Raw genomic sequence first — 16,330 nt, 5'->3', positions numbered from 1 at the left:
TGGACAGGGTGGGGGACATTGATCCTGGGAGGTGGTGCTTGGTAGTACAGGGCAGGGGAGAGCAATGGGGAAAATATCAGGATAGCCGTAATTGAACAATAAAAAATGTTACAAGGTGAACTTAGTCATTTTTCCTAGTAGTAGGAAAAATGCCTGTGCCTTTTTAGTCATCCCTCAAATTTCTGTATTAAATTCAGTCTAACCTCAAAGGACAATTTGTTCTAATTTTTGATACCTTTGTATAAATAAAGACAACCATCCTAAAACAACTCATTGACTTGATTAAGTCATCCCTTGTTAGAATGCACTGCCTGTTTGTTCCTTTGGAATTAGTACCAAGTGCATTCAATATGAATGACATATTCTCATTCTGTCAATAGCTAACTTCTTATACCAGACTTTTTTCATAGCATTTGTCATTTCTGAATTTCTCAAAGTGTATATTAGAGGATTCAACATGGGAGTGATAACAATGTAAGCCACACTTATGAATTTATCAACAGGGAAGTTAGAAACAGGTCTCACATACATAAAAATGCAGGGAACAAAAAAAAGAACAACCACCGTGATGTGGGAAATGCAGGTAGACAGGGCTTTGCGCCTGCCTTCCCGACTATGGGTTCTGAGGGAACTTAGGATGACTCCATAGGATATTAGTAGACAAATAAAGACGACCATACAGCTAGCTCCACCATTGGCAACCATAGAGAGGCCTAATATGTACGTGTTAGTGCAGGCAAGTTCTAATAGTGGGTACATGTCACACATGAAGTGGTCAATGACATTGGGGCCACAAAAGGGGAGGTTGTACACAAAGAGGAGTTGGATCAAAGAATGCACAAAACCTGCAGCCCAGGACACCACCATCAGCAGGAAGCAAACCTGTCTATTCATGATGGTTATGTAGTGCAGTGGCTTACAGATGGCCACATAGCGATCATAGGCCATGGCCACCAGAAGGAACACCTCAGCACCCCCAAAAAGGTGTTCCAGAAACAGCTGTCCCATGCAAGCTGAGAAGGAAATTGTCTTTTGATCTCGGAGTAAGTCTGTGATCAATCTGGGAGTACTGACAGTGGAATACGCTGCATCAATGAGTGACAGATAGATAAGGAAGAGGAACATGGGGGAGCCCAGGGAGGGGCTGGCAAGAACAGTCACCACAATGAGCAGGTTGCCCACCATTGTCACAATGTAAATGAGCAAAAATATGACAAATAATGCTTTTTGAGTCCCAGGATCCTGAGTGAGGCCCAGGAGGACAAATTCTGTCACATTGTTACTATATCCCATTTAGTCTTCTCTAAAGCCAGTTTCCGCAATGAGAGCTCAGGAGAAGGGACCTGTAATGAAACCATGATCACACTATGAATACATCCATTGTGTTTTGGAGCACACCTTCATTATTTTATTTTCTATGGTGGTTTACACACAATTAACATTTGGTGAATATCTATGAGTTCTTTTTCCTAATAGCCTATTTCACCTTCCCTTGACAATTCTGTTTCTCCTCAGATGATTTTTTTAGACTACAAGCCAGAGGTTCTCCCTCTAAGTCTTAGTGGATTGGTAACAAAGAAAACTATCAAAGGCCCCACAGCCAGTTGTGTCTTTAACACAGCCTTATTTAAAGTGTCAGTCCTGGGCACACAAGTCAGCAATGACGTACTCTCTGCTGGTGGCAAAAAAAAAAAAAAAAAAACCTCTCTAAATAAATTGGCATGAATTCAGTCTTCTCAGTTGATAGTATTTGTGGTGAGGATCTTTATACTATAATTGATGTAGCACCAAAAATCATGTCTCTTTTGGAATAATTGAATACTATGAAAAGTTGCTATTAGTATTCAGTCCTGTATGTCTCAAAGGATGTTCAGTCTTCATGGATGTATCATTAGATTTCCACACACTGGAATACATCAGAGCACGAAATTACTGGCACATTGTTCCATAAAGCAATGGCTCATTTGGACTCTGTTACTGTCAGGAATTTTTTTTCTTTTTTTATTTTACTATCAGCTTTTCAAAAGGGAGTAATTTGATCTATGTAATCTTTGTTATCCTACAACACCTAACACAGAGACACTATTTAGATTTTCACCAAATATTTTTGAACAAGTCACACTGACTTGTGACTATCATGAACTCTTATGCTACCAGTATTATTTTTTTCAAAACTCTTGGAGTGACTCTGGTATTGAGGAAGGGGAACACAAGCACTGAATAAAGAGGTACAAGACAATGAGACATGGTTATACTTAAAATTTTTCCAAGATACTGAGAGTGCTCCAAAATGGAGCTATGGTGCTCAGGTGCCAAAAATCAGCATACTCAAGGGAAGAGCCCCAGGTCAATGTAAGAAGGCATGGGTTGAAACATTTCTAAATGTAATTGCAAGTCAATCTCAGTTTCCTCTTTGAGAAGATAAAAGGCTGGAACTAGACAATCTCAGAAACCTTGTCCAGTCTTACTTTCCATGGCACTCTTTGTGTAACCCTTCCTTACATTCTATTCTACTGACTTTTCCACATTTTTGTAATAAAATAGAAATATCCAAGCTTATAACTGTTCCTTTAAAAGGGCTATCCACTGGTAAGGGGGATTTATCATTACAGAGACCAAATACTGATTACAAGTTATTCTGTTCACTGTACACTTATTTAATACCCAAACACCCTTTCATGGGCGAGTGTAGCACAGTGCTGAATCACATGGACCCTGGAGACGCATTGCCTGTGTTCAAATCCCAGCCTTGCCAATTACCTCTAGGTGACCTTGGGCAACGTAATAAACTTCTGTGTGCCTCAGTTTCACTCTTTTCAGAGTGGGGATACCAATAGAGCCTGCCCCTTGGGTTGCTGTTTTATTACAAGTAAATACCTAGAATACTGACTGGCACCCAGTAAGCTTCATAAATGATAGCTACCATTAATGTTCTTGAATGCTTCACTATCATTGTATCACAGGAAATCATCTGGATCTTTGTTAATGGGGTAATAATTATAGGCATATGAAAGGATAAAAAGAATATTATAATTTATGGATCCCATTTAGGCATAGAATATGACTGTATATTGCAGGAATTATCTAATTGATTGCACATGAGTAGTAGTATTCACCTGTGATGCAATGTATTTGGACTAGAAGCAAGTAGAATAACAGGGAAAACACTGGGATCCATCCATCATAGGACAAACTGAATAGCATAAAATGAAAGAAAAAAAAGGGGGTCAAATCAGAAAGGAGAAATTATATTTAAGAAATAAATATCCACAAGTAATAAGAATATTAATGTGATAATTAACTGAGACTAGTAGTTTTTTTAAAAATCTTCTTCAGGAAAATCTTTTCTTGAGGAAGTGTTAGAAGCCTGATCACCAGGGATCTTACAAGGAACATTCAGGAGGCATCTTAAGACACCGTAAGAAATAAACACAGAGCACAGTTTAATAAAGAAAAGCAAAGAAGATTTTTTTAAAAACTGATTCCTCGGATTCTCTACATCTGATGGGAAAGGACAAAATTAAGATACAGAGAATAATTTTTCAACTATACTTACAAACCTAAATTTTTTGCTTATTTATTGCAGAGGAAAATTTCAAAATCACTCAAATTCAAAGATAGATAAGTTGATTCCATTCCTAGAAATTTGGCACGGAAGGGAGGGAGGATTGCTGAAAGATTGAGCCTTCTTTAGAAGCCAGCTGTGAGGACCATTCTACATGCCTCATTCATGTTGCTACTTCTAGTTCATTGAGAAGCTCTACCACTGTTGAAGCTGTACACTGATAAAGACACACCTATTGAGGAACATGAGGATATAGGTAGTCTATATCCAATTCTCTTTTTCTCACTCCTTACTTTAGTAGAAACTGGGTATACAATCTACTCTCTGTTGTTTAAGTCATCAAAGATCCAATTCTATAAAAACTCACAGATAGTATTATTAGACTTTCAACTTAAACTGCTAACTTAACACTTCTCTACCTAAAAAACATTATTTAACATAGTTTCTTAAGCATATGGCTTTTTAAAAAGATAAATTAAAATTCCATAGTAACAAAAATATCCTCTGAAATACTTTAAAATTACAGTTTTATAACTCCACAAGTGATAATAAACAAGGCACTTACCTAAACACAGGTTCCTTTCAAATATTTACTATATGGTTTGCTGTGCTAATTTGTTATTAAATTTATTGGGATGGTATTAGTTAGTAAGCTCATATAGGTTATAAGTGTACATTTCTATGATACAAGATCTGTGTATTGCACTGTGTGCTCACTACCCAAAGTCAAACCATCTTGCATCACCATAGATTTGGCCCCCTCTACCCTTCATTACTAACACTTACATTACCTCTGCTAACCACAGTACTGTTGTCTGTGTCTATGAATTTCAGTTTTGAAACATTCACACATATCTAGGTTCCATATCAGAATCAAAATTCAACATGGGGAATGTGGTCACTAATATTGTAATAACTATGCATGGAGCAGGGTGGGCACTTTAAAGATGAGGGGAAAACACTGTGGAATATATAATTGTGTGGTCACTATGTTATAGCCCTAAAACTAGTACAGAGTAATATTGAATGTAAAGTATATTTTAAACATTTCAAATTAAAAAAATCCAAAATCTTACATCAAGCTTCTAGAATAGGATAGGAAATTATTTCTCCCTGTTTTAATGCATTTGCTATGTTACAATTTCAAATTCTCTCATTATTTTTAAACTAGACTTGTGGGGTGACATAAGATACATGTACCCCTATGTTCAATGCAGCCTTGTTCATGGTGACCAAGAGATGAAAACAACCAAAGGGTCCCTCTTAGGTGGCTAGATATTGGAGATGTAGCACATGCACACAACACTACTCTGCCATGAGAAAAGATGAAACCCTGTCATTGTAACAATGTGGATGGGCCTCAAGATTCTACTAAGTGAAATAAGTCAGACAGAAAAAGTCAAGGACCATATGATTTCACTCATATGTGGGAAAGAAAACTGAAAGCAACACATTAACAAGAAAGAAAAACAAAAACCAAAACTCATGGGCATAGTTAGTGGTATGGTGGTTAACCCAAAAGGAAGTGGGGAGGGCAGTAAAGTGTAAAGGGAGTCATATATATGGTGAGGGAAAAAGATCCAACTTTGAGTGGTGAACACACAATGAAGTATAGAGATGATATATCCTAAATTCTGATTTAAAGGTCTTAGAATAATTACAACTGTTAATTTACCATGTAAAATAAAATAGCCCATGAACCAAGACTATGAACCCATTAGGTTAGTTCAAAAGTATTCCATGTTTCCCTTTGTTATTTAACAAAACACACGACAAACACCTGGCAGGCTCCAATGCTAGGAACCGAACACATTTTGTATATGCTGGTTCATTTCCTTAATTTGCTAGCTTAATTTTTTTAATTCAGACTTCTTCCAGTGAAAATGTATATATTTAAGACATTAGCAACATTTAAATATATTGTATGAATTTCAGTTGTTCTAAGAACTCACCTCAGGTCTTTCCCTTAGTCTTTAAAATCAGTGCTTCTTTCATTGGCAGTGACTGTGGGTACCTCATGTATCTATGTGAGACCATGGGACACTGAGTAATGTATAGTGATCAGTAGATGTGGAAATAGCTTCATGTGGCCACACTTCCCATGTTTCCACACAGACTCCCCATCACTTCAGTCTTTCAGACAAGGGTTGCAGTATCCAACACATATATCTAGGATATAAAGACACTTCAATAAAACATACATATTTACTTATAAAATGCTTGAACACTCTCACATTCAGGGAAAATTTCTTCAAAGAAAAACAAAGATGCTGTGTTCTCATGGTTTTGTAAAATTGGCTGAATTTGTGGAAATTAATTTGGCCAAATCCATTTTTTGCCAAAACAAAACCCCCAGAAATTTTAACACACTGAAAGTAGTTATTTGAATGTACTTCTCCTCAGTCAATTATGGTAAGACAAACAAAAAGTACTTTCCTATCAACATTTAGGATAGCATTCATGTCTCTGATGATTAATCTCTGCAGCTAACAAGACAAATGCTAGGATTTATCTTCTTCAAAGAGCCAGTGACTGGGTATTCTCTCAGGTACTAGAACTCTTCATCCTTTCAGTCACTCAAACAGCATATCCCTAATGACACCTTCTCCCTAATTAAAAGTATGACTTTTCCTCTCCCCAACTTCATCCCAGAAAGTTGGCACCTTACACAAGTTTCTACAAGCAATGAGAGATATCCATGCTGAGGAAAATATGTCAAAGAAACATCTAAAGAATCACATACCACTTGAAGGTAGATTTCAGCGCAGACAGAAAGTTAAGTTTCCAGAAATCTCTCAGGTATTTCTATCAAAAAAATAATCCAGCCTCTCTAGCTTCTTATATCATTTCTGTTTTAAAGAAAAGACAATGTAAGGTCATTACAGATTTGTTTATTAGAATATTTGGAACAAATTCAAATAAAGTAAAAACAGTTTTTTCCCCTAGAACAATCCTTAGACAAAAAAAGATTTGGGTTTTGCCAAGAAAGAGTAACACACAGACAAATAGATGAGAAGCCAACCACTATGGAAAATGGTATGGAGCCTTCTCAGAAAACTAAAAATGGATCTGCCTTTTGACCCAGCTATTCCACTGCTAGGATTATATCCTAAGAACCCTGAAACACCAATCCAAAAGAACCTATGCACCCCAATGTTCATAGCAGTACAATTTACAATAGCCAAGTGCTAGAAGCAACCTAGATGCCCATCAGTAAATGAATGGATCAAAAAACTATGATATATTTACACAATGGAATTCTATGCAGCACAAAGAAACAAGGAACTCCTACCCTTTGCCACAGCATGGATGCAACTGGAAAGTATTATACTAAGCAAAAAAAGCCAGGCGGTGAAAGACCAATTCCATATGATCTCACCTTTAACAGAAACCTAAACAACAAAACAAAAGAAAAACAAGCAAAATATAACCAAAGGCACTGAAATAGACAACAGATTGACAGTGTTCAGAGGGGTGAGGAGAGGGAATTTCAGAGAATTTCAAGGGAAAAAGGAAAGGGTTTACAGGAACAAATATAAAGGACATGGATAAAAACTAGGGGAGGGTGGAAATGGGAGGTAGGAGGGGAGGGCTGGGTGGGGCTGTTGGGATGGGAGTAAAAGATAGAAATTTGTACTGTAACAACAATTAAAATAAAATTTAATAAAAAGGAAAAACCTAGAATTTGAAAAAAATTAAATAAAGTGAATTTAAAAATTATGGGTTTCATTTTAGGAAATCTTCAGGTAAGGAAAACATTATTTAAGCCCAAATGAAGGGAAACCCACTCTTAGGTCACTTTGTCAACCATATCTCTGGAAAAGGAGGTCCTTACTGCCAGGAATGTCCAACCCGCCACCCACAGTACACGTGGAGCCCAGGATGGCTATTAATGCAGCCCAATGCAAAATCATAAATTTAATTAAAAGCTTTTTTTTTCCTCATCAGTTTGAATTAGTGTTTCTGTATCTAATGGATGGCCCCAGACAATTCTTCTTCTTCAAGTGTGGCCCAGAGATGCCAAAATGTTGGACACTGCTGCTAGATGTTAGAGGTCCAGATCTCAGAGGGAGACAAGTGGGGGCTTGGGGGATTTGTTGAAGTTGATGATTCAACTATTGAATGGACAAGTAATCACAGTTGTTTAGTTCTGAAGGCCTGAATCCAGCTCAGCTGAATCATAATGGTTCTAGTCCATTAACTCAGTCCTTCATTTCAATCTATAACCAGTGAGTAACTTTCTACAAGAAAGGAATTATTTTCCAACAAGAGCCTCCCTCTCCATCAAGTCTGTGATGGCTTCCACTGTACTTTCCCTAGGATAGTTTACTATGGGCTCCACTGAGCATCTCCATGTCCACATATATTGTCATAAGGGCCTTAGAGAAGGAGACATTAAATATCTATCTAAACCAGCTGAAGATTGTAATTATGTGCTAAGCCCACCAAAAGTTGGTGGTTTCCAACTTAAATAAAAGTGGATGAAATCTACCAACCCCAAATATTACACACATTACTTCTAAGATTTAAAGGGCACATATAAACACTGTTCTTCTCTTCAGGTTAAGTGGTAAAATATGGAGAAGATATCCTTAATTTAGAAGAACTATGTGATATGATAAGAATACTCTGCACTAAATTAGGACTCAGAACTGGAGAACAAATACATACATAGGTTCAATTCTCCACATTCCTTTCACTGAATGCAAAAAAACTACTAATGCTTTCTCTTTATCTGAATGACAGGTGTTTGCTAGATATGATAATGATTATAATAGCCCTGAAGCTCAATGTACATACTTCAGTAAGCACAATATGCTGCAAACATTAACTGATACAGATCTTGCCTCAAAATATGCAATGATCCACATGAATTCTCTATAAGTCATATCTATTGTCATGTTTGGAAAGGAAATTTAGATATGAACATACTCTCAATAAGTCAAGCTATTACATTGATAACATCATAAAAGTTTCTTAAAGGAAGATGTTTGGGAGGATGTGGGAGCTATGGTAAACATCATTAGTCAACTATGATGTTTCAACCTAGCCAAAATGCCAAGCCTACACCAATCTGGCAAATATATGGGAATAACATGGTCCATGAACATTACAGAACTCTACAAATCCTACCTAATCCATTACTATTTCTCTCACATCCTAGTATATAACAAGAAAGAAAGAAGCCTGACTCCAGGGCACTTAAATGGGAAATTATTCATGCAATGTCATTGGAACCCCATAATTGTAGTGCTCAGATGTTCTCTGTAGGGTCTACTATATGAATATTTGATTCCTAGAGACTTTGGCAGAAGCCTAATCCCAACATCCTGTTTTGAAAACACGAATTGGAGATTCAGTAATTCCCTAATGCAGTCAACACATGCAGCTCATTGAAAAGAAAACTACTGGAGGTCATTGGATTTTCATAGAGACTCAATTGAATAGCATCACAAGTGCCCTTTATGTCATAGGTGATGTCAGAAGGTCATTCCCAAAAGCGTGAAAGAGCATAATAAAGCTCCCTAATGAAATGGAAACAGTTTATACAAAAATATATTATGGTGGACATAATAAAGATAAGATTTTTTAAAATCAGTAAAATAGAAGAAAAGAAAAGCAAAACAGCCGAAAGTTGGGACCTATACAGAAAAGAGAAAAAAGACAAATTACTCATATCAGAAATAAAAGCAAATGAACATCATACAGATCCCTCATACAGGATAAAGGGAGGCAAAATCATGGCAATAACGGATTTGACTTTAGCCCTGACTGGTGTGTCACAGTGGGTTGGGCGTCATTCCACAAAATGAAAGTTCACCAATTCTATTCTCATGCCTGCATTGTGGACCAGGTTCCTGGTTGGGGAGGTGTGGAAGGCAACTGATCAATATTGCCCTCCTTCTTTCTTTCTCCCTTCCCCCTCTCTCTAAACATAAATAAATAAAATCTATATTTTAAAAAGAACATTTTACTTTGGGTAGTGAGAGCACAAAGCTACATACAGAACACATATCATAGAAATGCACACTTCAAACCTACACAAACTTATTAACAACTGTCACCCCAATTAACTTAATTTTTAAAAAAGAAAACACAATGTGGAAGAAATAAATTAAATTAGGATCCTCAAAATCAACCATTCTGTCTAAAGGAGACTGGAAGCATTTCACCCACTATCTCAGGGAAACTACCAGGGCACTTATAGGCTAATGTAGGCTACAAATTAAACATAAAATCTTCTAGGTTAAGTCAAAAATACAATTTAAAAAAACAAAATATAAAGAATAATCAATTGTACTTATGAAAATGTTAACTCAGTGAATTGGATAACTTAGATGAAAGGGATAAAATATGAGGAAAACACAACCTGCTGAAATGACTCAAAGAAATTGATAAGCTAAGTACTCCTCTGTCTCCCAAGAAATGAACTGTCCTTTTCTGTAGAAATCATTATGTCAAAGGAAACACTAAATAATCTTCAGAGATTACTAGAAATAGTAAGGAAATTTAAAAGAATATAAAATTCAAGGTCCAAAAACTTATTCAATTGCACTTCTATATATTAGCATCAACAACAATTGGTAAATAAAAACAAATGAAGCACCTTTACAATAGCATCTGAAAATATAAATACTTAGGAAAAGATGAGCAACATCCCTAATCTAAAAACTACAAATCTTCTCACAATTAAGTTTTAACACCTAAATAATTGGGTATATTATGTTCAGGAATTAGAAAACTCAAAATTGTTAGGATGTTTTTCACTTCAAAATGATCTATACATTCAACTCAATCAGAATAAAACCAAGAGCATGCTGTTTTGAAAATCGAAACAACTGTATTTCCACAAAACAAATACAATCTCTCATCCCACATGCTGTTCTGCAATGTGACTTTTCCACACCCTCATAAATAGCACTGCTGTGAACATAGACATACCAAAAGATGCTCAACACCACTAGCCATCAGAGGTGCAAGTTAAAACCAAAATGAGATACCACCTCACACCTGTCAGAATAGCCATCACGAATAAATCAACAAACAAGTGCTGTGGAGGTTGTGTGTTGCATGTGGGTCACCGGTCAGCAGTGACCACGGAATGCTGTGGATGGCTCCACAATAACACGCGAGAAAAAAAACATGCACAGAGACAAACCAGTTTCTGTGGGGAAGTAGGGACGAAATGGCCAGCCCCCGTAGTGGGGAGCACCCTGATTTGCCGTCCATACCTGCTTTTATTGGGCTCATTTTGCATAATAATTCAGGTAAAGTACAGTACTTATTAGGGGGAAGTAAGGAACTATAGAAAACAAAGAACTCTGCCAGTCTATTGAGTCGGGGTGAAAGAGCTGTAAGACTTTGAGGAACAAACTAACTTCCTCCTTGGATCCCTCCCATTCAACTGAGAGCATTCTAAACAAAGAAGGTTTCACAGTAATTTACATACTCTTTCTTAGGCCTGATCACCCGGGGAATCCGCCCTTTTCAGCACAGAGCTGCACCACCCTGTCATTATTTCAGGCTTAGCACTGGAACTAAGGCAACCAAGAGATTAGGAGTTTTTCTCCCAGACGATGAGAACTCAGACTATGTCAAAGCTGAGGAGTGAGGGTCCATCACCCCCTTTTGCTGCAGCCCCCCAAGTCCTTCTTTTGGGGGGGCCTCCCAAAGTGATTGTGCCTGTCTTAGGTCGTTCCCTCCATGGGGAATCTTACCCGTCTTTGGCTAACCGACCAAGCTTTTGGGGGTTCAGTTATGAATAAAGCAGCAGAAGCAGCATTCCTGCCAGGGAGATAAGCTTTTGTCTCCATGCTGGCTTACGGTTCCAAGGGCGTTCCCTTAGCCTTAGCCTAGGTGGGGGTTTCAGCTTCTGATACCAGTCAGGGCGGTTCCCAACAGTTGTGGAGAAAAAGGAACCCTAGTCCACTGTTGGTGGGAATGCAGACTGGAGTAGCCACTGTGGTAAACAGTATGGAATGTCCATAAAAACCTAAAACAGAACTGCCTTTTCCTTTTGTTGCCCAGTTTTGACCCAGAAGAAAAGAAGGAGCTCCTACCCTTTCCTGACAGCTTGGATAGAACTGGGAACATTACACTAAGTGAAATAACCCTGGCAGTGAAAGAAAAATACCATATGATCTCATCTATAAGAAGAACCCAAGGAACAAAATACACTAACAAGCAAAATAGAACCACAGGCATGGAAACAAGGAACAGACTGAAGGTGAACACAGGACAGGTGGGAGGGGGATAAGTGTGGAAAGAAGGGAAGGTACTAGTAAGGAACATGTATGAATGCCCCAAAGACATGGACAGCAGGGTGGGGAATGACTGTGGCAGCCAGAGAAGGGGAGTCGGCTAGGCAGAGGAGGGCAAAAGAGAAAAAATTGAGCCAATTAATACAATAACAATAAAGTATTTTTAATGGATATTCAAGTCCTTTACCTATTTTTACCAGGTTATTTAGGAATTTTTTGCTACTGAGTTATAGAAATTCCTCGTCTAATTTGGATATTAACCCCTTGTGAATTATATGATTTGCAAATACTTTCTCTCATTCTGTGGGACATCTTTTCCTTTGGTTGGTTGTTTCCTATGATGTGCCATGGAATCTGGATTTCCAATTTCAGACCCTGGACTTCAAGCTGATGTCAGGCTGGGATGAGATCTTAACAGGCCTGACAGCTTCTGCAGTCTCCCTCTGGGAGCCCTGAGTTGCCATTTAACAAGTCTGACAATGTCACTGGAGAGACTTTGTCTATATAGTCCTTTATCTACATGGAAAAAAACATAAAAAGAAGGACCTGGAACAACAGCCTAATCTCCCAACCATTACTGCTAGGCACCATTCATATAAACAAAGTCATCTAGGACAATCCTTAAATGCTCAGCAGTCATCTCAACACTAGAGAGTGACCTCAGACCAGGCCAAAAAAACCATTCACTCAGGTTTTCCCTGAACTAACAGAAGGAGGACAGGGAGGGCCAAGAGGAACAGCCCTAACATTGAACCCTGCAGGTGTATAAAATTTGACATAGTAAATAGAAAGGTTTTAATTATTAATGGAATGAATAATAAAACAAACAATTTTTCCTGTTTGGAAGAAATAAGCTTAGATATTTTATCATCATAAAATAAATTCTACCTGGGTTTAAAAATATTTAAATGCCATTTTAGAAACATAAACTGTTATAAATCATAAAACCTTTTAATTAGAAAATGGAATTTTCTGAATGTGATGTGATAGAAGAAATCAAAAGTGAAAGAATATTAAAATATAACATATTTCTGTTATAACATTAATAATTGTAGCATAAATAACATAAGGGAAATATTCGTAGCAAATATCAAATTAGAACAAAACTTTGTAGCAAATATGCACATAAATTTAATCTAGAAAGAGTTCTTCAAAACTCATCAGTAAAATTCTCATTCCATTTGCTCGAGAATTCAAGAATAAAAGTGACAAAGTCAATGGAGCATATTGTATATCCCAGTCATTGTGCAAAACAGAGAGCACAAAGACAGTGAAGTAGCTTTCCCTGACTTCACAGAGACCATTGAATGCACACAATTAACCAAGACTTTTATCTTATCACATGAAGTAACTATACAAATTTAAAAATTAACTAAATGCAAGCCCTGGCTGGCATAGCTCAGTGGATTGAGCACAGGCTGCAAACCAAAGCATCACAGGTTCCATTCCCAGTCAGGGCACATGCCTGGGTTACAGGCCATGGCCCCCAGCAACATCACATTGATGTTTCCCTCTCTCTCTCTTTCTCCCTCCCTTCCCTCTCTAAAAATAAGTAAATAAAATCTTTTAAAAAAGTCTATCAGTCTTTAAAAAAATTAACTAAATACCTGTCTCTGTCCTTTTGAGCTACCATAACAGGATACCATAGACGACTTGGTATAAAACAAATAGTTATTTCTCACACTTCTACAAACTGAGAACACCAAGTCAAGGTTCTGGTAGCCACAGTGTCTGGTGAGGACATGCTTCCAAGTTCACAGACAGCCATCTTCCCTGGGTCCTCACCTGCCATAAAGGACAAGAGAGCTCTCTGTGGTCTCTGTAATAAGGACATGAATCCTATTCATAAGGACTCCACATTCATGACCAAATCACTTCCCAAAGACACCACCTCCAGATAAAACCATATTAAGAAAAGATTTACACCTTACCTCTGCCTCAGAGGTAGAGTGATAGTGAGTGGGGACTCTAAGCCTAACAGTCCGTAGATAATATAAATCACTTGGTAGGCATTTCATATAATGTTTGAGAAAAAACAAGTAAGGGTGCAGCTTCAGTGACAATAACACAGCTTATTGCCAGTGTCTAACAACAGAATGTGTCTCTGAGACCATCTGTATTATACAGATCCACAGGAACTTAAAACAGCCCCACCTGTGTGCAGAGCTGTGTCTGGGTGTCAACCTTTTACAGAAGCTCTCACATTTAAGCCTCAACTTTGTGAGGTCGATGAAGTGGCAGACCTCAACATGACAAATATTTAATTAGATAGAGCAGCCAGTATACTACTGAAATCATAACTCTACACAACATTTACTGACACTGTTGGGAGAAGACGGCAGCGAGGTAGGTGAGAGCAGAGCCTGGGACTCTCTGTGCCCAGCTGGAACACCTGGCTGATCTTTGGAGAAAAAGAGTGAACAGCCAAAGGAACCCCAGCTTATATGTAGTTTGGAGGCAAAAAAATTGAAGAGGATATTGAAAAACAGATAATAAGGAGATTGCTGTGGGACAGTAAGGTCCATGGGATCTGCTCAGGGACCAAGGCTGCTGTGGCCCCCACCCTGTGCCTGCTGAGGGTATGGGGAGGACAGTTAGAGCACCAGCTCCCTCCCCTACCAGAGCAGGGAAGGCAGCCTGCCACCAGGAAGGACCTAGATGCTGGAAATCTCTGGGGGGAATAGAGGTGAAGTGGGAGACACACAGAGGCAGTATACATCCATTGAGACTGTGGACCCTGGCACCAGAGAAATTGGGGTCCTGGGCTACACCTGGAGAAGGGAGAATTTGGGCATGTGAGACCCTGACTCAGATAGTCTCCAAACCAGGTAGAAGGGTCGGCTGTGTGAAAAGACAGGCACTTGTGAAGAACATCACGCAGCTGCTTTGTAAGGACCTCTCAGCAGTGGCTAGCTCACCCCAAGGGTGATTTCAGCTGCACATGCCCAGAACCTGACAGCAGAGCAGAGCAAAATGTGTATCCCACTTGCTCAGCCTTGCACCCAAGATTGATTCACACTGGGCACCTAGAGACTGAGTAGCTGAGAAGAATCACAGGCCCCACTTGTCTCCAGCTCCACATTCAAGATTGATTCATGAGGGTGCCCAGAGACTGAGTAGCTGAGGAGAACTACACACCTCGTTTCTCTCAGGCTCCATGCCCAATATTGACTCACTGTGTGTGCCCAAAGACTGAGTGCCTGGTTTTAGCCTGGCAACTCACAGAGGACTGAGGCAGCAGTGGCCAGGAAACAATATTGTGACCCCAACCTGGTCCCCATTCTCTCAAAACCATAGGAAGGGAGAAAAGCAAAACCCAGCCCACCTCTTCTTGTAGCATCTAGGAAAACAAGCAGAACTCATTCAACAGGTTTAAAGTCAATAGGAGGTTTATAATTTTTCTTTCTTTTTGGATCCTCTCTTTTCTTTTTCTTTCTCTATTTCTTCCCCCAGAGAAGACAATGAGACATAGAGTTATGAAGATTCCAGAGACAGATGAAAAGTGGAAGTACAAGGCTAACACCAAAAACAGAGAAACAGAGAAAAAGACCACATTGCTATCCCATGGAGCTGAGATTTTACTGTTTATGTGTATTATTATTATCATTTCATTATTTTAACCATTTTTATTTTATTAGTATTTTTTATTTCTCTTCCTTATGTTTAGTTTTCCTTGTTTTCTTTCTCTGTTTAATCGCATTGACTGTTTTTTCTTATTCTCTCTTTATTATCTCTTTAATTATCTCTTTAATTTTCCTTCTTTCACTTCACCCATATTCCAATAGCACACAACTCTTGATCAGGTGCTTTCTATTTCAGTTATCAAAATTATATATTTCTTGTCATATTATTGTTGTTCGAGTACTATTGTACATAATTGTTGTTCCATACAATTGTACATAGTACACAGCAACTCTCTCTGATCTTAGCCTACTTCACTTCAATCCTGAACATTATTATCACTGTAGTTCACTCTATTATATCTCACACTACACCTACTTTCTATCCTTTATGCACACTATATCTCTTCATCTCACCTTGCTCTGTTTCTGGATTCAGCTCAAATAATCATCCCCACTAATAGGGGGCCTATTGTTCTTTCCCTTTTGTAAAATGTGACTAGTTGGGTGAATATCACAGTTAACATTATGCTTATCCAAACAATCTCCTATGTCTTCTCTACTTGCTGGTACTTAAAACACTCTCATAAATACCCATAAAATACTCTCTCCCTATCTGAATCCATTTTGCCTACCTCCTGCCACTGATCACACACAAGAATAGGTAGGAGCTAAGAACATCTGTATACCTGCTAGAGGAGAGAAACCACCAACAAAGGAACCAACAAAAGGTAAAAACCCAAGTACAATGAGAGAGCCCATACAAACAGAAGAAAGGGCAAACCTACAGCATCCAGACAAGGAGATCAAGAGACCACACCACTGAACCTCATAGAATTACTGTCATAGAAATTCACCCTACAAAGGCAGCTAGCAAAGCACAA

At 38.3% G+C, this 16,330-nt stretch overlaps 1 protein-coding gene across 1 annotated transcript; it reads right to left on the bottom strand.

The window, feature by feature from the left end:
* Positions 1-300: 300 nt before the first annotated feature.
* Positions 301-5,804, bottom strand: LOC114500170 (olfactory receptor 4A5-like). Its single transcript, XM_028516781.2, has 2 exons — positions 5,518-5,804; positions 301-1,343 (listed from the first exon to the last, which is right to left on the bottom strand). The coding sequence occupies exon 2, from the start codon at positions 1,291-1,293 to the stop codon at positions 346-348; it is 948 nt and encodes a 315-aa protein (XP_028372582.1). The 5' UTR covers positions 1,294-1,343; positions 5,518-5,804; the 3' UTR covers positions 301-345.
* Between the last annotated feature and the right edge of the window lie 10,526 nt (positions 5,805-16,330).

The sequence above is a fragment of the Phyllostomus discolor genome, chromosome 6 (genome assembly GCF_004126475.2).
Source record: "Phyllostomus discolor isolate MPI-MPIP mPhyDis1 chromosome 6, mPhyDis1.pri.v3, whole genome shotgun sequence".
In the NCBI taxonomy this organism is placed as follows: Eukaryota; Metazoa; Chordata; class Mammalia; order Chiroptera; family Phyllostomidae; genus Phyllostomus; species Phyllostomus discolor.
This window is presented reverse-complemented; position numbering and strand designations above follow the sequence as displayed.